A 24777-nucleotide genomic window follows, 5' to 3' on the forward strand; every position below is an offset into this window, starting at 1 on the left:
ACTCAGTGTCAGATGTGATCACATGGTACATCATAATCACTGCAGGATGTAATATTTTATGAAAATTAGTAGCTTATGTACAATATGTATGCTATTAAATGATTTGCACAGATTCATATATATTGAATTGGTTAGAAAATTATGACATTCTGTCTGTCTACCACCTGTTTGGCTATGGAACGTTTTATTGTATTGTTGATAGTATATAAATATATAAACACATAATTTTTTGACTTATTTTCAGTAACTAAATTCGTTCTTCAGTTAGGTTTCGGATTGGGTCAAACATTTTGAAACTCTGAAGACCTCTATTTGTGAAATCCAAAATAGACAAACAATTAAAAAATATTTGATACCACTGATAATTTCCCTGAACTGTTGAGGGACTCACAGGAGACAGATTAAAAGCAATAATGGTAAAAAAAACAATGCAGCAGAGGCCGAGATATCCTGACTTTTAGTCTCTAGTGTGGGTCAAGCTCCAGAACTGCTGATCCTACATTTCCCATAATGCAACACAACAGCATCTTCTTTTAGACCTCCCTGCCTCCTAAATGCCCACTTCTTTCAAACTTCAAACCCCACACACCAAGTTTGTAAAGCAGGCTTCCTGTCCTCTAGAGTCACAGAAGACATTATACAACTGTTTTCTCAGAAGTCATACTCCTCATTAGTACTAAACTCAGTTGCATGTGTAAAATTGGTGGAGTTCCCCTTTAATTTAAGATGCTTACATGGATCCTGAAACCTTAACTTAACTATAAGCTCAATAGTTGTATGTAGTGCTTCAAAGCTGTTATTATTATTATTTTTCCTCGCTGCCTCTCTGTCTGTCTTTCTAAATATCCACTTGTCCTGCCTGCGGGGATCTGTAGGCTAAGCCATTTAAGAGAAACTGGCAGCAAAGCCATGGAACTGCCTTGGAAACGCCTTGGAAACCATGCCACGCTGGCCACACGTTGCCGTGGCAACAATCCGACCCCTTTCTCCTCTCATTCCCACTACAGTACAAAGTGGAACTGTGAACTGGCTGCACTAACTAACTGAACGTATTTTATGTTTTTTAATCAGTCAGTGTTAACCAGTGTTTCTCTTTCATTCTTGTCATTAATTTTGTCATTATTTTCCTCCAAACCCTGATGGATTCACATTTATGCTTATAATGAAAAGTGGAGAGAGAGAGAGAGAGAGAGAGAGAGGAGAGACAGAGAGGGAGGAAAGGAAAGACAGGCATCAGAGAAACATAAAGACAAGGAAGGAGAGGAAGAAATAGAGGAAAAACAAATGGGAGAGATGATAAAAGAAAGCAAAATGATAATAGTGAAGGGAGACAGAGATATTTTCATCATGACAATACATTTTAATTGACTTGGTTTATTGAGGTTTACACACTCAGGTCAGCCGGTATTAAAGCGCTTTCAAGTGTTATGTTGTGCCAAAAAAGCTATTTGAATTGACAGAGAGAGGGAGAAAGAAAGAAATGAGTGAGAGAGAGAGGGAGGAGAAAGCAAAAGAGTTATTGTCTTTGAATCATGCCAATAAAGCTTTCTGAAGTGAACTCAAAACAGAAACAAAGAGAGGTGGTGAAGAGGGAGGTGAATAAGCCTGTTCACTTCATGCCAATAAAATTCATTTGAAAATTGGAGGGGAAATGAAAGAGATTTGGGGTTTGTGTGTAAGTGGCAGAAAGAGAGGCTGGCATTGCCAACTGCAATAGTGTGCCATTGCTAAACTTAATCAGCCAACAAGAGGAGGACAAGAAGGATGAGGAGGAGGGAGAGTTTGAAGGGGGTGGGGGTGAAGTGAGCCACTGAATCGGTAGTTTGAAAGGAAATGTCAACGGAAGGAAAGAGAGAGAGAGCAAAAAGAGGATTTTTTCCCCCCCTTAGAAGTTTGTAAAGGAAAATAGCAAAGAGCAAGCGGTTGACAGAAAGACAGTGAGGTTTATTGTATGGTTTCCAGCTCTGTGAATAGCTCTGCCATTTGCTTTTCCCCTGCTGTCTTTTGTGCGGTCAGACTCAGCACCGGCGACCAGTTCATACTGCCATTTCCTGCAAATTAGAGCCCACTGCTGCAGGTCACACATGTTCACAGTAATGTTTTTAGAATGACGGGAAAATGTTAAGTACTAATCAGCTACATTGTTATCTAAATCATTGTTTCTCTGTATTGCTGATTGATTTAACAAGTTCTTATCTGTTGGATATGTAGTTCTGATTTGTAAGTGAATTAATTCTGTTATTTCAAAATAAGAGGGCATTGTTTTCATTTAATTACATCTTTCTTGTCATCAAACATTAAGATAATTCTCACTGATTTAGAAGTATTATTTCTAAAGAGCACAAAACACTTGACTGCAAGATAGAGCTTGAAGTGCTTACTTACTTGATTCTATTATATGGTAACCCTGTCTCCTAGAAATTTTGTTTATATTCAACTACTTTTTTTGGAGGACACGTAATCACTGTTTATGTTCAGTTTTTTTTCCAGTCAAGGAAGTGTTACTTTCTTGGACTGCTCAGAAATCGTAGGGAGATTGTCAGGGTGGGTGGTGGTATACGAAAGGATAGAACTTATGTAATGCAATTACAAAAAATAAATATTTTACATTTCTTTCAAAACATTTGCTGTGGCAAATTAGTAGTATATGAATGTAATTTCAATGTGTCAGTGAATGCTATAGTATCAACAAATCATAATACACATTCATCCTATCAAAGCTTATTTTGTGATCAAACAGATTGTCCCTTAAAGAGTAACTTAAAGAGTTACCATTATGGTGATTCTTAGGCAGGGTCTGGTAGCACTGAAGCACATGTAACAGTATTACATGTCAAGTAAAAAATATAGCATTTTCTATAATGTTACTCAAAAAATGTATTCTGCTGTAATTATAAATATGTCTTCAATGTATTTTTTTCCTGGGAAAACTAGGAAGCCGCCTTCACACCTGACCTTTATATGTATTTCAAATACAGATTATGTCTAGATTTGAATCGGTTGATTTAACTTGTGACATATGCAGCTCCAGTGTTCACATTGATATATGATCATGATTAGATCCCATGTGACAGCCTTATCATCAATGACTTCGTGACCTTAGCAGCTGTTTCTTATTTTTCAAAGTGGAGGAAGAAACAGTCCTAGAGAACTGGAATGCTAAAGACAACAGTAAAAGAGAGAGTCAGGGTAGGAGGAGGTGCGGGGTTTAATAAGTGATCTAGAAGGATGATAATTTTGGTAGGAGGTCAATTTTGGAAGCAGGTGCGTTGGTTAGATATAAAGGCTGATGTAACTCTATAAGGAAAACATCTCCTACAGGTAGCAGGAGGAGAAATTTAATAAAATTCAAATTAAATATGCTTAAACAATCCTAAATCCCATTCCTCCAGATTAAATTAAATAAATTAAGAAACCATTATTATGACTTTTACTCAAATTACAAGAGCATGTTGCTTTCAATGACATTAATATAATTATGTATTTAACCACATCTACAATAAACACAGTGCAATCACAAGCCCTCCTTTGTGGTTTATGATTATCCCAACTATGGTTAGGGTAACCATAACCCTATTTCTGCCTTGGTAGTTGTTGCATGTGGTTTAGGTGATCAGAATATTCATCCACAATGAGCATAAGGTGTTATTCTAGTGGAGATGCATATTATTGCAATGTGTAAACAGGATTTTAGACACTCAGAACACCACTTAAGTTGTGGTAGACGTCCCTTGTCTATAAAATGTGGCGACGATGATTTTGTCTTCAAATCCGGCAGAGGTTTCCTGATCTTTGTATGTTTTTTTTTTCTCTTTTTCTTATTAATACTTTCAAATATAGCAAAATATTCTCAAAGTAACTGAAAGTGATCATAGAAGACAATCTGGTTGAATCACACACGCTTTGAAAAATCATGCTGAATGTTTTTTTCTGGTCTCATGGGCAAGAAAGATAAATAGTCAGACGAGGAGGGAGGCAGAGGGAGACATAAAGAAAAAGTCAGAGATTAACCTAAAGAAAATGCAGACACAATCTGCTTCTGCATTCAATGTTTGAATAAAGGTGTTCACTTCATGGCTGTCAATGATGAAATCATCTGTCCTACTTTTTGACACCGATGTCTAGTTGTTTGAGGAGATGGATAAGGACTCAGTGCCCACACACACGGGAGGAGGGTTGTTATTTCGATGTAGGGTGGGGCGAATGTGTTCACATGTGACATGCCAAACTATAAAACCTAAACTTAAATTTAAATAAACTTTTCTGACTGAAACTCCCCTGAAAGTCCACATCATTTTGTCATCGTTTTGGGAGACTGGGAGAGAGGAAAAAAAAGACATTTGACATATGTGCAGAGGCTGCCTGCTGCTTTTGGAAAGTATCAACAAGTCAGAGTTTTTGTTGAAAAACAAATATCAAAAAATATCCAACACAGCTCTCTAAGGAAAATATTAAAACATCAGTTTTATTGAATCAGTTTAAAAAGTGTACAGAGAAAAGCTTTTTAATCACCTGGGAATGTTTTCATCCTTGTTTTGCCACCGACCTTGTTCCGATATGACTGAGAAGATATCCTTTTACTTTTTGACATCTGACAGTTGCAGTGTTTTCCATCATGCTTCAGTTTGCATTCATGTGTCACAAAAATGCTCTTTAGCATTGTTTGATAAACAGTCACTGCCTTAGGTTGGTAGGTAACTCCCCAAATATAGGCAAATGACATGACATCAGTATATTCTCAATGCAGTGCAGCTACTATGGAGTTTGACACTGAAAATGTTTTAGTGCTCTTTAGTGTCAGTCCGTCAAAATTAAAGATCAAGGTCTTCTTTCTAGAGCCAGCAAACGACAAGAAAAATGCTTGCATGCAAGCAACAGTTGAGTAATATTATTTCAGGCCATAGATTTTTTTTCTGTAAATCCAACCGTATGCACTATATGTTACTTATGTGTAAAATTTGGTGCTCTTCCATTTTGAAAACTAAGAAACCGTTCTTTCTCCACATCCCTAAAAGGCTTTTTTCTCACTAATCAGTCCAAAATCCCTAGGAATTACCTTCACATTGGACAATTTCTCAGTGCATGTTTTACATCCAATGCCAAGATAGAGAACCAGTCCAAGAATTAATGTGTCATTAATGTAGTGAGGCAGAAAGCAGGGGACTGGGGAAGTGCGTGAGCTTATTTATCTTTCCCAAAACACACCATAACCATACGGTAGTTGCCATGCATGAATAGATTCAAAATGATTTTATAAGGGTTGTCATTAAATGTTAAGGAATGTTACTGAACATAATATTGTCTAATCTAATCTCTAATCTTGTTTTATAAAAAAATTCTATGTAGCTGTAGGGTTGTGATAATTAATTAATGGGAATTAATTTATGGGAAATAATCCTTATACTTAATGTGTACTTAAGTCAGAAAATATTCAGACTTGAAAACAAAGTATGAATTGTACAAATATATATGGACAGTTGTGTAAAAATTATCATATCCTTATAATCCCCCAAAACATTCCATCTATAACAGACAAAAAGTGAATCTCTGTCACAGAGAGCAGAACTATTTAACTTGGTTTGATAGGTCTTATCAAGCCTTTCTGAGTTTGGGGGTATAGTCTAGAATATTAGCAGGGAGCAGTTGGTAGAAATTAGGTGTTTTCACTTCCACAGTTGTGGCTTGCTCCAGAGGCTCTTCAGTCCACTTGACTGTGCGTCACTCTCAATCAGCGCTGATCCCATCGTGCAGCTTAGAGCTCATAAATGGCCTGGAAATGATGGAGCGCTGCAGCTGGTTTGGCAGCATCACCTGATTAGCATTCATATCCTCTCTTGCTCTTTTGCTGCCTCTCTCTCTCACTCACACATTCTCTCTCACCAGTCTTATTATGTAGAGATTGGTTTGTACATATAGAACATGATATATGCACTATAGTTAAAAATCACTTTGTTCTGTAGTCTCGCCATTTGTCACTCCTTCGCCTCTTCTTCAGTAAGCTCTTAACTATTTTCTTGTTCTAATTGCAATTATAAGTATGTGTGTGCATATGTGAGTGACTGGGTTTGTCCAGTACTTGTAAATTGCCATCTCTCACTTGATCCTGAATGGAATAACTAAAAACTCTCTCTCGCTCGTTCTCTTTCGCTCTCTCTCTCTCTCTCTCTCTCTCTCTCTCTCTCTCTCTCTCTCTCTCTCTCTCTCTCTCTCTCTCTCTGGTTTTGCAAATGACAATCTCCAAGCTGAGTATTACAAATTTATGGCATATGGAGAGTACAAAGAAAGAGTACATCAATTTGCGCAAGCCATCTTGACAGCGCTGACTTTTAAGGGAATGGAAAGCCACAGAGTCCAAAGTGGAGGAAGTTGCTTATTAGCTGTTTTGCACCATCTACTTTTATTTCACCCTCCTCTGTCAGAGTATAAACTGCTCCACAAAAGAGGAATGACCTGCATACAGCTATAAGACAGGAGTCAATAGAACAAATACATCTTTTGAACTGTGCAAACTTTTTGTCCCATTAACGACCCAGCTTACAATTTAAAAATCAGTTCAAGTGTTAGTTGACATGGTAACTCGGAGAGACTTTCTAACTCTTTATTGAATTAAGTGATGTACAATCCTGAGAAACAAAATGCCAGTGGGAAGTAAACGGCCCAGTACAGAGGGGGAAAAAGGCTAGCGCTAGCATGTTCCCGGTCTTCTAGCATGTTAGCCATTAGCTTAATAGCTACAGTAGTAGTCATCAATACATTACCAACATTTTAGCACTGCCTATGACAATGTACTTACAAATATCCCAAAAGAAGACAAGGTCCTCTTACTCTGGGATTATCAGGGTAGGCAAAGATCACAAGGTCTGGAAAGCTACGATGGGTAAAGCGGGTGTAGGAAACATCAATTCCAATGGAGTCCTCTTGCTCTCAAAATGTGCTGAACACGACCGTGTCATAACCAACACTCTTTTCCGGCAGAGAAATAAGGTCAGAACATCATGGATGCATCCCCTATTCAAATGCTGGTATCTCACAGATTATGTGTTTGTCAGGGCTAAGGATCGCAAAGATTTCAAAATCACCAGGGTCATGACCTCCACCGATGACTGCTGGACTGACCACCGCTTGATCAACTCCATAATGACACCAAAAGCCTGAGTGAAAATTCAATACCAAAAGCCTGAGTGACATCATCATGGCACCACACCTGAGGAACTCCCTACAAAAGCGACTCTCAAAACAGTACCCAGAAGATGTCGAAGGACACTGGGAGGCCCTGAAGACCACAATCCTTGAAACAAGCAGGTATATCATCGGCTTCAAGACCAGGAAACATCAGGATTGGTTTGATAAAAATAATGCTGAGAGTCAACATCTGATAGACGCCAAAAGGAAGGACTTGAGCACATGTAAGAATGACATCAACTACAAGGCCAAAAGACAGGCTCACTTTAAGGCAAAGGCAGTTGTACAATGTAGGGTGAGAGAACTGAAAAATAACTGGTGCACGGAGAAGGTGTTGCTGACACTGGTGACACCAAAGGTCTCTTCAGGCTGTGTATGGACCCAGCTACCAAGGCCTCAATCCCCTCCACTCCAAAGATGGACAATCTCTTCTGAAGGACGAAGTGGCCATCAGCTCTAGATGGAAGCCATCAACCAAATTCCACAGCAGCCCATCATGGAGCACATGGGTGATTCCCCCAGGTGTAATCGAGGTCCAGGATGGAATCAGAAAGCTGAGCAATAACAAGGCCTCTGGACCTGATGGAATCCCGGCGGACGTCCTCAAAGAAGGCGGCTCTGAACTCCTGCATCGCATCTATAACCTGCTCCATAAAGTCTGGGACAAGGAAGAAATTCCTCCCAAAATCAGGGAAGCCTTTATTATCACAATCTTTAAGAAGGGAGATAAGGCAGACTGTGGCAACTATAGTAGGAATGCAGATGATAATGCACTCTTTGCCTACTTAGAGGCAGACCTTCAGAACAGCCTGGACGCCTTTGCCAGGGCATACTAGCTCTTGCGACTCTATCAACAACCATATCAAGAAGACCCAAATCCTCTACCAACCTGCACCTGAAGGAACATCCCAAGCCCCCACAATTCACATTGATAGCAATTGTTAGGCTGAGGCATAGAGTTTTTGAGGATCCGGACATCCAGACTAAGACCAAAAGGCTTGTCTATCAAGCAGTAGTTCTGTCTTCACTCCTCTATGGTGCTGAAAGCTGGACTACCTACAGCAGACATATCAAAGCCCTGGAACAATATCACCAGCGATGCCTACAGAAGATACTCAGGACCAACTGGGAAGACAGGCGAACAAACGTCAGCATCCTGAAGGAAGTCAACCTACCAAGTATCTCCACTACTATTACTCAACACCAGCTGCGATGGACAGGCCAAATAATCTGTATGGCAAACTCCAGTCTCCTAAAACAGGCCCTCTATGGCCAACCTAGGAAGGGGAAGCGCACCCAAGGGGGACAAAAAAGGTGGTACAAGGATAACCTCATATCCCACCTGAGGAAATGTTGACCTCAACAACTGGGAAGAGATGGCATGTGACAGGAACCTTTGGAGAAGGATGACTTATGAGGGCACAACACAACAGAAAACGGACCTCCACCATGCTCTGGAAGAAAAAAGGAAACGCAGAAAGGAGAGACGCACCACCAAAACTGCTCCTCCACCTACAAATACCACATCTGTGACACACAAATGCCCACACTGCAATAGACCCTGTGGATCCAGGATTGGCCTCTATAGCCATCTGAAGACCCACAAATAATCCATTTAACCAACAGGAGAACAATCATACTCGACCGTGAGTGATCGCTGATGATTATGCGACTCTTTAAGGTTACATACAGTACCTTATGTGATGTTGCAATCCAGAATTCACTGCTAAACTTTGATAAGTACCACCAAGTCCACAACAAGATGTTTCATTTCTTCACTTCTGAACTAAAACACATGAACACACACGCCCACTCTCTCTCTCTCACACACACACACACCCCCACACACACATAAAACCAATGCGTTCCCAAGTGTTAAGCTACCAAAAAAGGACGTCACTTAGAAACCCTGACAGCGTTCATCAGTTCCTGGGAAGTTGGTGAAAGTTAATGTTAGATGGCACGCGCGTGCACATACACACACACACACACACACACACACACACACACACACATATACTTGTGTGTTTTCAATCAGATTTACAAGCTCCTCAAAGACATTTCCTGTATGAAGATGTGTGTGTGTGTGTGTGTGTGTGTGTGTGTGTGAGGAGTCCCCAGGATTTTCCAAACTCCTTATTAGGTTAACAAGATATACTGCAGATAGGAATGAAGGGAGAGCGAGATAGCCCGACATACTGCAGAGAGAGAGGGAGAATAGGGAAACTTCCTGATGATAGAAAATAGTTTAAATGACACAGAGGAGGGTCTGACGCACACATACACACTCTCAGGCTCTCCCACACACACACACACCCATACACACACCAGTTAGATAAAAATGGAGACTAGCTGCTGTTTATGGCTTTGCCAACCGTTTTGTCCAATAAAAATGACCATTACCATAAACATTATTTTTATGGCCCTGTTCAGTATCAGACTGATAAAGGGACTCCGAGCTGAGAAAACAAGCAAAATGGCTGTCACTGCAGTTCGTCACCGACCTTCTGGCTGAGTAGAGAAAGCTGTAAAAGATTCTAAAAGGAAACAGAAAACAGGTTATTGAGCTAAACTTTTTTCTAGAATGGATGCATTCAGGGAAGGTTACAGTATAACCTTCAAACGCTGGCTACTGGAAGCTTCCCACTCAAACCTTGATTTATTTTTCCCTCTAGGCATTTGAGAGTTTAACCATAAACATATTTTTCATTTCTGTTTTTCATTCATACTTTTCGGTCATACTGAATATTTTTAAAGCATACCACAGGTTTATGTTTGATTTTCTATCCCCAGACAGGCTCCCGTTTTCATTCATTTCATAACAGTATAAAAATACACTTGCAGCGACTTGAAACTTACTTAGAAACGTAATTAATAACAGTGAGCATTTTATTCACTTTTTTTTTTTATCTCAGTTATGGTGTTGTCACAACGTAATGAAGTTGTGAACAAAGTTTTGTTGTTGGTGCATTCAAGGAAACTCTGGCATCTCAGATCTGAGAAATGGCTGTGATACAGCAACCTTGTTAACACAAGAAATTAACAAAAGACATTACACTTTTAATAAAGAACAGTAGCTGTAACAGCCAACACCCAAATCTAGAACTTCAAAAACTCAAAGAACAGTTTTTACCCATCTCTACTGACAATTACAATATCATACGATACTTTAGCCTGAGGCACTAGGGCTAATGTCTAAATTCTTCATAAGGAAATGTGCCAATATCTGAATTTCATATATGAATATTGATGATATGACACATAGTGAATATCATCTTAATAAATTAGATAATGTAGATACCAGTAATGTCTTTGTCCTGTCAGTTTTTTCCATGAAACAGTTACCAGGCAATGGATGTTTGAAGTGTTTGAGGAATCAAAAGCTTTAGTGAACTAGATATGCTAAATGTTAAATCAGACTGTCTGTTACTCAGTTAGCCAGCCATAGACAGTGGCAAAATAAACATTTTGTTTTCATGTAAAAATATCACAGATTAATAATAATAATAATAATAATAATAATAATAATAATAATAATAATAGGGACAGAGAGACACTCAGAGATAAATTGGGAACCCTGTTCATGTGGGACCGACACCAGCCGGCAGGTGTGTAACCTTTTTTGTGTTTCCATTAGCCTCCATAAAGTCAAGATTATGTGTATTAGTGAGCAGACTGGAGCTTATTAGAGGAGGCCTGGCTGAGCACTGTCAGCCTATTGTTGTGGTTTCCGACTGCAGCCAACATCATTATCCTCTTTGTCTTATAAAAACCACTGCATGTAAACAGCGTGCGCGCACACACACACACACACTCTAGTGCTCTGTGTTAAGCTGCGTCGCACATAAGCAGTTACACACTCTTGCTAATAAAATCGCTCTCTGTTTTCACTGTCACGTTCACATTAACATAAGTGCAGACACCAACTTACAAACACACACTCTTGTTCTCTGTATGTTAAACAGTGACTCTTAATGTATAAGCTGACATAACACAAACTGTTAGACACACACACACAAGACAGTGTGCACACACAAATAAGCACCCATGCTGTGTCACACAACGTACATATGTACACACACACACACTTCTTTTGTTTAGTTTGTGACCGAAGTCCACCCACCAGCAATCTGTTCCACACAAATAAACCAGTTCACAGTCTGAAAGGCCAGTTCTATACACAAACACACACACCTCCCACTTAAACTCAAATTTAAACAACAGGTCGGACAAAAGATGTAAATGCAAATATGCATGAACACACACATAAAAATGCACATGCTCATACGTTGACTGTGTAAACATGTGTGGAGACATGTATTTTTTTAAAGGCACTTAAACTGTTAAGATTATAATCACAGCTACACACACACAAACAAATATAAACACACAGGTTTGTTCCATCAGGTAAATTGGACCTGGTTGTCCACTATCGTCCTTCCTCCACCCGTCCACACACACACACACACACCAACCAGCTGAGCGGCAGTATTTTTTCCTCAAACCTAAAATAAAGTGGTTGTTCCCAAACTCAAATTTTCCGATCCAAATACGTCGCTAAGGCAGGTTGCTAAGGAGAGGGGAGTGACCGGCACTGCTGCCTGTTGTGCTTTACAACTTCCTGTGTATTTATGTTTGTGTGTGAGGCTGGGGAAATGGCTTTGTTAGTGTCAAATATGTGGCATGCAACAGAGAGGCCCTTTGGGTAACCACACACTGGCAACTTTGTTTTCTCAGCTAGATACTATATACATGTGTATGTGTATAGAACTAGAAAGTATTTATATATTTATTTATTTATTTAAATATTTAAAAAATTAATTAATTCATAAATCAAAGATAGCATGCAAAAGGGCTTTTTCTTTGATGTTCTCTCTCACAGTTGCAGAGGTAGTCACATAGTTTAAACAACACGAGAAAACAAACCAATGGGTCAAATAACCTGGTAGTGATGAAAACATAATAAATGACTCCAGGATTTAAAAACACATGCTCTTGTGGTTTTCAGATATTTCACATGTGAAATGTATCACATGTTAAAACATCAACTGCAAATTGCAAAATGGCACTTAGGCAGGTTTAGTTTTGAAACAGCTTTCTCCAGTGTGCTGCAGTGAGTTTAAACTTTAAACAGTCTCCCACTGTTTTATGTGGCATATTTGGTATCTCTTGCACAAAATTGCCAGACGTTGCCACATATTTTTTGCCGTCCTGTTTCAAGTTTTATTGTTCTCTCTTTGAAAATAAACAATTTATTGTATGGTTAAGTGTCATCATGGAACAGCAGGGACATGTTGATAATTGTGATGTTTATGAGCCAAATCATGTGATCTACCCCTTTTTAAAAGAGCTCTGACAGTCGCCACTTTGTGGCCAGTTTTTGGTCACTTTTTGCTTTGTCTCAAAGCATCATGGCAAATATTCCGGTTCCAAATTGCAGGGGCATCAGAGCCAAAAACCTGCAAAATCATTTATTTTGCGAGGAGATGAGGGTGGAAAATCAGAAAGCCAAACATGAACAAACTTGATCAGCAAAAAGGAAAGGGAAGGTCACCAACATGAACAGACACAATGAAACTGTATTTTGGCAGATTCAGATCACCAACTGGCAATGCTGTGTGTTTATAGTTTATGAACCTATCCGCTACTTTAACATGACTCAGTCAATCTGTTTTTGAATAATCTATTGGCTGTTTATTCCATTATCTCGTATTCTTCTGGCTACATTTTTAAGAGTTTTAGTGAAATGTTTGATAAACCTTAATGGAGGCCAAGTGTCAAAAGTGTTGCAGGAATCTTGTTTATGAATGAACAAAGGAGAGAAACAGCGGATGAAACAGAGGGAGGAAACGAGGAGATGGAGTGTGATGGAAAAATGATGGAGTGGAGATCTGTCACAGCTGCTCAGATGTTCTCTTGTTTTTTATGCTTTTTTGCAAAGTTAGATGGAGGATCTCTGTGGAAACACAGATGTGCACACATTGTGGTCCCTGGAGTAATGATGTGTGTGTGAGGCCGTGTGTGTGTGCATTTTTACATTCCTGCAGCTGAAATTCCTTTAGTGTGTGTGTGTGGGTGTCAAAGCATGCAAGTGTGATACATTTGTGAATGCTGCCATGCAAGTGTGATACCACCTCTGTCTGTGTGAGTGTGTGTTATGGTATTTCTATCCTTGTGAGGACCAATTTGACTTCAAAGCCATGAGAGCGAGAACATGTTTGGAAAGTGAGGACAGGGGAAGTCAAAGGGCTTTTTGAGAGTTAAGACTTGGTTTTATGGTTAATGTTAGGATAAGGTTTAGTTTAAGGTCAAAGTATGGGACTAAGTATGCATGTGTGTAAAGAGTGTAAATTTCACATTCAATGTGCCATTATCACATGTTTTTCAGCACATTTCATACTCCATTATTCTTACTGAACCATCACATGGCACACACACACACACACACACACAAGCATTTGTTCACACTTCCCTTACTGTATATATGGTTGTAGATTAACACGGGATCGAATACAGACACACAAAGAGGCAGCACTTACTATAAACAATGTAGGCTACTGTGTAGTGTCAAAGTCTCTCTCACACATATTATTATACACACACATACATATATATATATATATACACTGACACATACAAATCAGTGTAGTGAGGGTACAGTATGTGACCTCTTTCGCTCTCTCTCAAACACACTCACTTGTCAGTACACACACACACCCATCATTGGTCTGGAAACAATCTTCTCCACCCCTGTTGCTTACCCAAACATTGCGTTGCCGTGGCAACGGGACAGCATACTGTACAGCCAGCATGTTTGTCATGTGGAGGGAAGTGCATTTGTGTGTCTGTGTGTGTGTTCACGCATTTGAGTGTGTGTTTATGTGTGAAAACAACAAAGAGATACAAAGAGAGGTGCAGATAAAGACAATAAATCCAGTTAATTGTTGATAAATGATATCTGCATTGATGTGCTGCCTGGATATGCTTGTTTAACTGTACAAGAATGTGAGAATATGTGTTCAAGCATGTGTGTGTTTTTCCAGCGAGTTGGTCCACTGTGAGGTTTGCCAGCTTCAACAGAGGAGTCACCATTCCCGAACCAGGGAAAACAAAAAGTCTGTCAGTCTGTCTCTGCAAAAATGATTCGTTGCCATTTTACACATATATGGAGAATTAAATAACAATTTTTATTCTCTTTCCACGCAGAGATTAATTTAAGTTTCCCCTGATTTCAAGTCAGATAGCCATCACTGGAAAAATGTTTTACAAAGACTGATTAATTAGGTTAATGATACAAAAACATTTGTTCTTAGCTGATTTGATAGAAATGTTTTTGTTTTTCAAGGGAAATAAATACAGCCCAAAATCCTATTCACATGGGAATAGTGTTGCTTTGGGTCCATCTGTGATTTGTGTTTCAGAGGTCATCTGTGTTCTCAGTTCTGTGCAAATCGGCCATGTCTGTAATTTGTAAAAATCTTAAAGTATAAGTCTTGTCATCTGAATCAGAAATGTGGTGCTTGTTTGGTTTTACGCCACTATTTTTCCTCTCCTAAGTTGAGAATTATGGTGGCTGCTGTGAACTTTCAATGAGAGCTTTGATAGTGATGAGGGTAACGAAAGAGGTCCATGTAGCTCCTCAGGAAAGACACCCACTCAGAGAAGGAGCCAATCAATAAATTGGTACATCTAAGTGAAACACAGACTTTGTTTATCTCATACAAATGTCACACAAAACACAGAAACAGTACAAAACACAAATGTGAGAGGTGAATTCCACACTCATAAATCTTCCCTGTGTACTTCTAGTCCATTAGTAATAGGCCTTGTATTAATTGTAGTAGTAGCAGTGATTATATTCCCAGTGGGAATGTAAACATCAGCTGTTCCCCGAGCTGAGCCCTTCCACTCCATCAGTCTAATAAGAGGGGGGGGGGGTTTGTGAGTGTTAACTGACCCTGATCCCTCTAGTGTAATGACTTAACCCCTGACATTTGTGTGTGTGCTGGTGTTTGCATATGGTATTTTGCAGCCGATAGATTAACCTGTAATGCTCCTGTGTATAATTAGATGATCAGTAGACTGCATTATGTATTCTGTCATAAAGGAGGCATGCTGCGGATGCCAAGGCTGTCAGTGTACAAATGTAGACTTGTTCATGTTCTGTACTTAAGTACCCTTTTAGGTACTTGTACTTTACTTGAGTATTTCCAATTTATGCTGTTGTATACTTCTATGCCGCTCAATTTCAGAGGGAGGTATTGTACTTCTACTTAACAATACTATTTGATATAGAATCCTGAAAAGGGGTCATTCACAATTAGTACTTAAGTAAAAGTATTATTAGCTTAATGTGCTTAGGTACAATTTTGAATGCTGGACTTTTCCTTGTAATTTAGTACTTTTATAGTGTTGTATTACTACCTTTATTTAGATAAAACATCGGAATACTTCCACCAGAGCAGACTGTATGCTAGTCAGATGTGTGTGCGTGTGTATGTGCGTGAAGTGGTTGACAGTATATGAACAGTGCCTTTTACTTATTAAATGGCTGCTCAGTTAAGAGAGAGTGTGGATTTAAATGTAGTGTTGCTAACACGATGCCGGCTGACGATTCAAAACAGGTTGCAGGCCTGTGATCACAGATAATGGCTTATATAAGATTGTGTGTGTGTGTGTGTGTGTGTGTGTTCCCATTTCCCACCCTATAGGCCAGATTATGAGTATTCTCTCAGATGTCTTTGTTATTGCCTGTAGTGGATTTGGATCAGAATATGGGTTTTGTTCCAGACTGGAAACACAGATAAACACACACATTCACACATACACACACGCCTGCAGGCACTCACTCACACACATAGTGTATACACACTGCGTCCTGCTCCATGGCCCTGTGACCTCAGATATTAGCTTCCCTGCCAAATATGACTGAGGCCAAGTGCCACAATAAATACACACAGTCATACACACGCTCTCCATACTGAGTCTTAATGGGGCATTTGGTTGGTCATTAATAGGAGCTACACTTAGCGGTATTGGTGAAAACTCAACTTCAGAGAAAGAAATCATTGGCTTTGTTCATCGACAGAATGCCGTTACAGTTTACAGGCTGGTTTATTGCTGTTTTGTTAATCAGACATTGAACCGTTTAGAAGGAGAACGATAGCAGAACATAAAACTATACATGTGAAAGATGAGACTTTGACTCGTGGCACATATTTTTGTAATATATTACATTTCAGCAAATTGTTGAACAAGAACAAAGCAGAGCTGGTTAGATTGGTATCTTTACTGTTTCTTGTTGAGAGTGTTAATTGAAGGTGTTGAAGGTTAATTGCAGCAGCAGACATATATTTACTGTTAAAAATAATCACTCCTTCATTGTTATTTTCCTGCTCAGTCTCTCCTTACATTGCATCTGGTCTTGGATGATTTCTTATTCTTCTAATGTCTCAGACTTGTCTTAATGCTGATCTGTTCATATTTAAAGACAGTACGTGGCAGTTCACTTTAAATTCAGCAAACAGTGTGAAAAGAACCCTCAACTCATTTGCTAAAGCGCTCTTTTTTTTTTTTGTTATTTCTTATAGGCTGGATACAGTATCATAACCTTTAACTGCAACCTTTTATAGTAGATTTTGATAAAAAGGTAATTCTTGGATTGGCTGAATTTATGGTGAATTGTCCTGGTTTCCCACAGGCATCAATAAAAAAATCCTCTTTTGCTTTCACATTCAAACTTCAACAATTGTCACTGCAAGGGATTATGTTGTCTTCTAAAAGTGGAAAGCAATATTTACTAAAACACTAAAATTGCAAACCTGCTGCTGGATTGTACAAGCCAAATTCATCATCGTGATTTATGATTGTTCACATGCCAAAATGACTAATAGTTGATAAACTCTCCAGCATACTGCCAGACTTCATTTAGCTTTTAGCATCCAAGTGATAACGTTTTTGAAAAAAAAAGGCCGATATCAGGCTGGAGTGTAAGATTGAATTGAGCCCTGATCAGAACCGCAGGCTGGCAGAGTGAGGAGTTTATCAGATCAATCTTGTCAGACTAATGTGAGCTGTTTCGATAACATCAAAGATTCTGACATCAGATGTTATGGTTAGATGAGGTGGAAATATAAACACTTTTATCAGTCTTAAAGGTAACAGTCTGAAAAACAGCCTCTAATCGAGTAAAAATTATACGTTTTTTTAATGCTAGACATTGTGGGAAGGAACTGAAGTTGGAAAATAAATGCTTTCCATATCCTGTGCCTAAGGTGCTTGTGGGAAAACCAAACGCTGCTCTTTTCTGTTTCCTCTTGGTTTTCCAGTTTCCAGCCTGTCCTTTCCTCACTTTTCTGCCTTCTTTTCTTCCCTCCTCCTCTTTTCCTTCCTCCCCCTTCCTCCTCCTCCTCCTCAGTAAAATCATCAAGGTGAAAGTAATCGACGACGAGGAGTACGAGAAGAACAAAACCTTCTACATTGAGATCGGAGAGCCTCGCCTGGTGGAGAGCAACGACACCAAAGGTCAGAAAGGGGGTGAGCCTCGTGACCCTGTGAACGTTGACCCCCTTGACCCCAGAGTGTCCGCCACATTGCAGAGGCTGCATGTTCTCAGCACATGGAGGCACACAGGAGGAGATTTAGATTTAAATGTTTCTTCTTTCTTGCTACTATACCTCCTGATGTGTGTCCTTACTATGACAGTGAACATGCAGCAGGTTGTGGATCACCTCATCTCACCACATCCACCACTCCGCCTTGTGTGTGTGTGTGTGTGTGTGTGTGTGTGTGTGTGTTTTGTGTACATACCTTGCCATGTTGTTTGTTTACCATGCATGCATTCACCACCTCCCTCTATGTGTGTGTGTACGTGTGTGTCCCATACAGGAAGACCATAACCATTAGGATCTTAGACCGGGAGGAGTACAATAAGCAGTCCTCCTTCTACCTTCTGCTTGAAACCCCCCAATGGAGACGCAGCGGGAAGGAACGGACAGGTGTTACAGCCAAGCAGCACTGAGAATGCACTTTATGAGGTTTTAGAGAATCCTGAATCAACAGGCCAATCGTAGAATACAATCACTGAACTTTTTATCACTCATTGAAACAACACAATATTGATTCACAATCTATAATCAAATAATCAGTATGGCTGCACAGATTAGAAGTGTATCCCAGTCCCATACCACATACTAATTCTATTCCACCACAATGCTTTGCACAAAGGAAATGGAGAAGCATGTCACAGCTACCAAATATTAAAAGTTACTGTGGATGGTGGTGAAACAGCTCTTTAGACACTTTAGAAAGCAAAAAATAACTATTATATTTTTGGACAAAGAAATTACTGTCACTTTGTTTAGACTTATTCTGAAGTTGCGGTTTGATTGACGAGGTAGTGCAAATATTGTATCATTTCCTGTTAGTATAAAACAGCTGGGTGTGTTCATTTCTTACTAACCACAACAACAGTACTCTATATGGATTGTTATGGTATATACTGTGTGCAGTTAGTATGTAGAATAGAATTGAGACACAGTTAAGAGCACTGCCTACAGAAACCAAAACTTCCAAGGAAAAACAGTACTGCACATAGTGTTTGATTGACAGGTGACCTCTGGGACGTGCAGCACAGAAATCTCAAAAAGCGAGACAAAGAAAAGACACAACTAGGACATTACTGGTTAGAGGACATCACAGAATAGGTGTGATATTCGTCTTAGTGGGCTTTGTGTAATTTGAATCATTTATTTTATGCAAAGCCTAATAAGATAGCCCAGACAAGAGCACTTTAAAGTTGGCAAGAAAAAAAGCACTTTACTGCTGGCAACACTACAATAAAAAAAATCAAAGCATCATGCGCACTTATACCATATTTCTTAAGTGACAAAATGCAGAGCTGCTCCCTAATCGCTTATGTTTTAACAGGCCTGTTGATCTGGGATTCATGTTGAACTCACACTGGAGCGATTCTGCTGCTCCCTTCTGTACTTCTCAGTTTTTCCTTCTTTTTTTCTACTTTTCTTCCTCTGTTTCTCCTCAGAGGTCTGTACAGAAAACTCAGTGGGAATCACACCTGTCCTCTCCTTTCTTCTCCTTTCCTTTTCCTCTCATCCCGCCAAGAGCTTTACATGTGTTGAGATCGGTTCTCTGCTGGTGTTTGCAAATGGCACCGTTCACATACAGCTGGATTGTGGATTGGTGGCACAAAAAAAAAGACATAATAGAGATAATACCGAAGAGGGCGTTCACTGTGAGTATGACTATGATGTGAACAGCATTCATGGGCATCAAAATTGCTTTAATCCAACCAAAGAATGTCCCTAAGTCAAAGTTTATTTTGTTAAACTTTATTTTGTTCTATGAGTCAATAGGGACGTAATAAACACCCACAACAAAGACAGATCATATCAGAGTTTTAGGTATATAGCATAAGAAAAAACATTGTTTTCATGACAAAAACTACTGCTATTACCAAGGGCATTATGGGTTTTATACAATAATATCAGCACTTGCATCTGTCTGGAATATTTTCTTTAAAGTTGGAGTGCATAACTTTGTCTCCCCCTTCTGGCAGTGAGAGTAATTACACAAACACTGTTGACGCGTGCTTATGATGTATGCCTACAGTGAGCGCGCCACAGGCTCGTGTTCAGAAATAGTTACAAAAATACAGAGAAATTTCCACAGTTCCAAGACAATTATCAATTATTTAGGTATAGTAAATGTAATAGCTACATAGCCGACAAATATTTTACCAAACTGTCCAAGAGCAGTAACGTGACATCTGTGTCTGCCCTCAGTCCCTTCTCTCAGCGCTCTCCAACAAGGAAAAGCTAAAGCTACACCAGTGGTTATCCCTGTTTGTCCGCCGTCGATCGCTTTCTTTTTTTGACTGAAATCCTTCTTCTGAACTCCGAGTTTCTTTTTTTATCTGGAGCATCAGACACTTTTCTTGGACACTGCGTTGCTACGGTTGCTCCAGAGCCATGTAGAGAGAGAGAGTTGCGTCAGCGCCGTTCAATTTCAATTCAAGTGGCTTTATTGGTGTGACTGCATACAATACAACGTTGCCAAAGCATATTAACACAAACTATACAATTGTAATAAACAAAATAAACAACAAACAATGCTCAATAATAATAAACATTCTCTCCAATGGACTTTTTTTTTTTACCGCAATGGCGTATTGTGCTCTGGCAAACCAAACCAAAACCAACCATTGCTGGTTGGCGTAAAACGCATCATTACCGGTGCACCAGCGCAGGAATGTCACCACAGACATCAGACTTAAATCAGACTCCTATACTGCAAAATACAGAGAGATTTAGCTCGTGGTGATAGGCTTAATCAGCATTGTGTGAACTCCTTTGGCAGGGCCTTTAATGTAACGGACGTTCATTTACAATGGGTACGGAAAGTATTCAGACCCCTTTAAATGTTTCACTCTTTGTTTCATTGCAGCCATTTGCTAAAATCAAAAAAGTTCATTTTATTTCTCATTAACCATGTGATATTTTAGTTTTTATTTTTTAATAAATTTGCAAAAATTTCTACATTTTTTGGGGGGTTTTTTCTGTCAAGATGGGGTGCTGAGTGTACATTAATGAGAAATAAAATGAACTTTTTTGATTTTAGCAAATGGCTGCAATGAAACAAAGAGTGAAAAATTTAAAGGGGTCTGAATACTTTCCGTACCCACTGTATATGTAAAAGTCCTGAACTCTAGCTTTAAAGTAACATACTTACAGAAACACCTACAGAAAAAGAAAGAATAAAACATAAGGAAGGTTCCATGATAGACACAGTTGAGATAGCATCCAAAACACTCAATAGCTGTCTTTCACAGGGTGAACATTCTCCTAATTCCTGAGCTAAATAAATCATTTAAAAACTCATTGGATTATCTGAAAAATGCTGACACCAGGTTGGTTCTTAGCTCATTGGTGTTTTGGAGATACATGGTTCTCACAGGACAGTGACGATTTGGAAACAAGGAACCAGAAGAAGTCAGCAGAGATAAAGGACAATTTAAAAATATTGCCTAAATCATAATACATAGAGAAATAAAGCATAAAATGTACATTGTCGTCAGTCTCATCTGAATCATATAACAAACAAAGCCTTTCCTCTTCAAGGAGACCATTAAAGCTACCTGTTTCTATAGCTAATGGTTGTGTGTTACAGCATTATGTAACACATCATTGTCAAATAAATTATTCAAATTGGTGCAATTAAGACAGTGATCAAGATGTGTTGTAAAGCAATCTAGCAGATTTGTCTTCAAATCTGACTAGGTCTCCATTGTCTCTTTTCTTTACTGTATATTATATATTATTATATTATATATTTTATAGTAATATCTCAGAAATAATGAGGCTGTGATTCACTGATTTTAAAATGCTATTCATTTAAATGCAAAGATGCACATGTAGTGATCGTTTTGAAAGCTGCCATATAACGTTTTCACTGGAGTGTGTAAGGTTTCAGATATGGTGTGTGTGTGTGTGTGTGTGTGTGTCCTCAGTCACATGCCACATCTGTGCATCTGTTTTCCACCGTGTAAATCCATTATCTCATCCGAACCACTCATCTCCCTCCTTTTCTATTCCAATCCAATCTAATGGAAAATAGAGTTGTAAAAACATTAGATTTTCCGCTTGTTATTTATTGCCTTTCAAACACACACCAAAACAAATGTGCATTTAGCAATATTTTGTTTATATTGACTCTGAAACAAATATCAGTTTGTTTAAAAAAAATAATAATTATTAGTGTTTTAACTGAAATGACCCACAAACTAAATGCATGTTTATGTGAAGTGGAGACAGACTGTAGTTTGAGGTAAATCAGCCCACCACAGTGTTTTCAGACTGTTATCTAAAGGGGTTTTTATGCCCTTAAACTCACTTTAACTCTACTGGGTACAGCTCTATCTCTGTCTGTTTCTCTCTCTCACACACACACACACACACACAGAGACAGAGCAGTGCTATCAGTGTGTTAATGGCAGTGTGTGTTTACCAGGCATCAGCAGTGTTTATAGTGATGAGGGGATCAAAGACAAGGGCTGGATATCACATTATCACAGTCAGGAGATCAAACACACCTCCGGGATACACAGAGACAAACACACACAAACACACAGAGTTTAGGGGCTGCAGTGGGTTTGTGTGTTTAATGAGTGTGTTTTATGAACTGATGCGGGGGTTCTCTCTGTGCTAAATTAGCCCTGCACTGATCTTTATGGCCTTGGCCCATGACTGTGTGTGTCTATGTAAATGTGCATTTGTGCATGTTCCGTATGTCTGTGTATGTATGTACACATACTTATCATCATGTGCTTGCTTGTGTGTAGATGTGTCTCTGTCATTATGGAAGTATATTGACGACAAAAGATTTGAGAGAGCACACAACAAATCCGAGCGCTACTCAGTCTGCAAGTAAACCTTCGAGAGCTCACAGACACGGATTTGTAAGAGCAGAATTACATTCGACATGACAGAATCGTGAGCGTAACAGATGACTTGAGCATGAAAGAGGAATTGTGTAACTACATTTGAGCCGGCAAAATGGATTCTCATGCTTGTAATGATCAAGGATGCTCACCTGTTCAATTTGACCTGGAAGTGAAGGGACCCTTCCTTCTACTTTCAAAATAAAAGCGGGGACAGTCGCATTTCACTAAATGACTGAAATCACATTCAGTTTGTTGGCAAATTATCTAGTTTTTAAGCCATTACGGCACAGTAATTTGGAGAGTCAAATTAATTTAAAAGTAGCTACTACTAGTGGCTGTGTTAGCTTCGTGCTGCCCTCAGAAATCATATGAGCCTGATATGAGGTGATTGGGTTTAGTATAATCTGATCTGGCTCCATGTGGGATTCAAAAAACTTATGGTTCAAACAAAATAAATAAATAAATTCAACATAGCGGTGTGAATAAATTAGGCAACGGTAAGGGAATCATTTGGATCGCTAGAATTTGGCTGAACTTAAACCTACAGTGCAAATCCACACGCCCACAACAATTTAAATTGCTAAATGATAAGGCATATAGGCATAAAATATATGAATCACGTCTTGTCCTAAACAGTCTTATAGTCACCAATCTCTCCTTACAGAGGAGCAATATGTTCACAAGCTGACTATTTTCCTTGTGCAGACTTGAACCTTGAAAAAGACATGACCCTGACATCCGGATGTGGGTGTGTCCTGTGGCTACCTACCTTGTGTGATCTCAAGTGCTCAGAAGCTGCAAGACAGCTGGATAAAAGTGAGAGAGCAGACTCAGAAACAGGCTCACGCATTATAGGGATTGCATGCTTAAAACAGATTCTGCTCTTCCGAGTCCGTGCCTGTGCACTCTCAAATGTTGACTTGCAGACTGAGTAGCACTCAGAATTTAGTTTTGTGCTTTCTCAAATCTTTTGTCATCAATATACATCATATACGTCGTCTGCGTGTGTAGTCCGGAGTCTTGTATTTGGGGGGAAAAACGTAATAATTTTCAAACTAAATACTATAGCTGCCCTATAACTTTCAAAGGTAACCATTTCTCACCACAGAAAGCACTGAAGAGAGACTCTTGAACGTAGAATTGACTTAATGCATTTTGGCACTATCCCACATATTTCAAATAGGCTTTTAAGCATCCTGCCCCAGAGACTGCAGCTGAAAACTGACCAAAAGAGGCACATTCACTCTCTAATGTTGATTTAATGTGTGAATTGTACCTTCAGATAAAAATTCCAGAAAACTGCTTTAACATTCAGGGAGTGTAAGAATGAGAGAACACAGTCAGCTTTTGTTATTGTAATCCAGTGAGGTCCCGTTTCATCTGTCAAACCCGTACTTCATGTTTTAGTGAAGTGCCTCTGGGCCAGAGATAAAAGCCTGATATTGTTTTCTAGAGGGGGGGTTGTTTAATTTTCATTGCTTCATTTCGCTGGAAGCAACGGAGGTTGACAGGATTAATGTACTGACTAAACAAGCACTGGATCTGACATGTGCTATACTGATATGAGGAGCTACACATCGTGCAGTTAGAAAGATGGGAAGGGAAACAGTGTAGTTCAGTCATTCCTCTTGTAGCAGTATGACTTTACTGAGAACAGGAAAGGCAGAAAAGAAACAAACCTTTTACTGGTAGCAGCGCTGAATGAACTATTAAAAGCTTCTCTTATTTAAATGAACGTACCAAGAGCTCAGAGCATGTGTATCCTTTTAAAGTATATTTTATCACCCAAATCTGCTTCCCCACAAATAATTCATGATGAAATGTAGCTATAAAGCTGCTGCAAGTTCACAATTGTTCAGGAGAGAATGAAAAGGCTTGTGATTTACTTTTCCATTAACCTATTTCATCCTCCTCTATTTCTGGCAGAGTCTTTCTTCATGTCCTAGAGTGCCTTTCAACAACCTCCAGAGAGCAGGTGTGAACTTGTATCCAGCTTGGGTTTGTTTTTGCAGGCGGAGCTAGAGGTTTAGTATTTGCAGGTTGAGACAGATATCCATCTAACAGTGTTGTTGAGGATATGTAGGGTGGATTTGTCTTCTTTAAAGAACGAAACTGCATCTTTGGCTCCCCTCTTG

The 24777-nt window shown here is 39.2% G+C and overlaps 1 protein-coding gene across 3 annotated transcripts in view; it reads left to right on the forward strand.

The window, feature by feature from the left end:
* slc8a1b (solute carrier family 8 member 1b) overlaps positions 1-24777 on the forward strand; it is a 147936-nt gene that overhangs the window by 88192 nt on the left and 34967 nt on the right. For 2 of the 3 annotated variants that reach the window (XM_044214483.1, XM_044214482.1), the window contains exon 5: positions 18070-18179. In XM_044214483.1, the coding sequence (XP_044070418.1) occupies positions 18070-18179 (110 nt within the window). Of the gene's footprint in view, positions 1-17599; positions 17707-18069; positions 18180-24777 lie in introns of all 3 variants that reach the window. The other variant, XM_044214484.1, reaches the window with a different exon arrangement.

The sequence above is a fragment of the Siniperca chuatsi genome, linkage group LG11 (assembly GCF_020085105.1).
Source record: "Siniperca chuatsi isolate FFG_IHB_CAS linkage group LG11, ASM2008510v1, whole genome shotgun sequence".
NCBI classification, from domain to species: Eukaryota; Metazoa; Chordata; class Actinopteri; order Centrarchiformes; family Sinipercidae; genus Siniperca; species Siniperca chuatsi.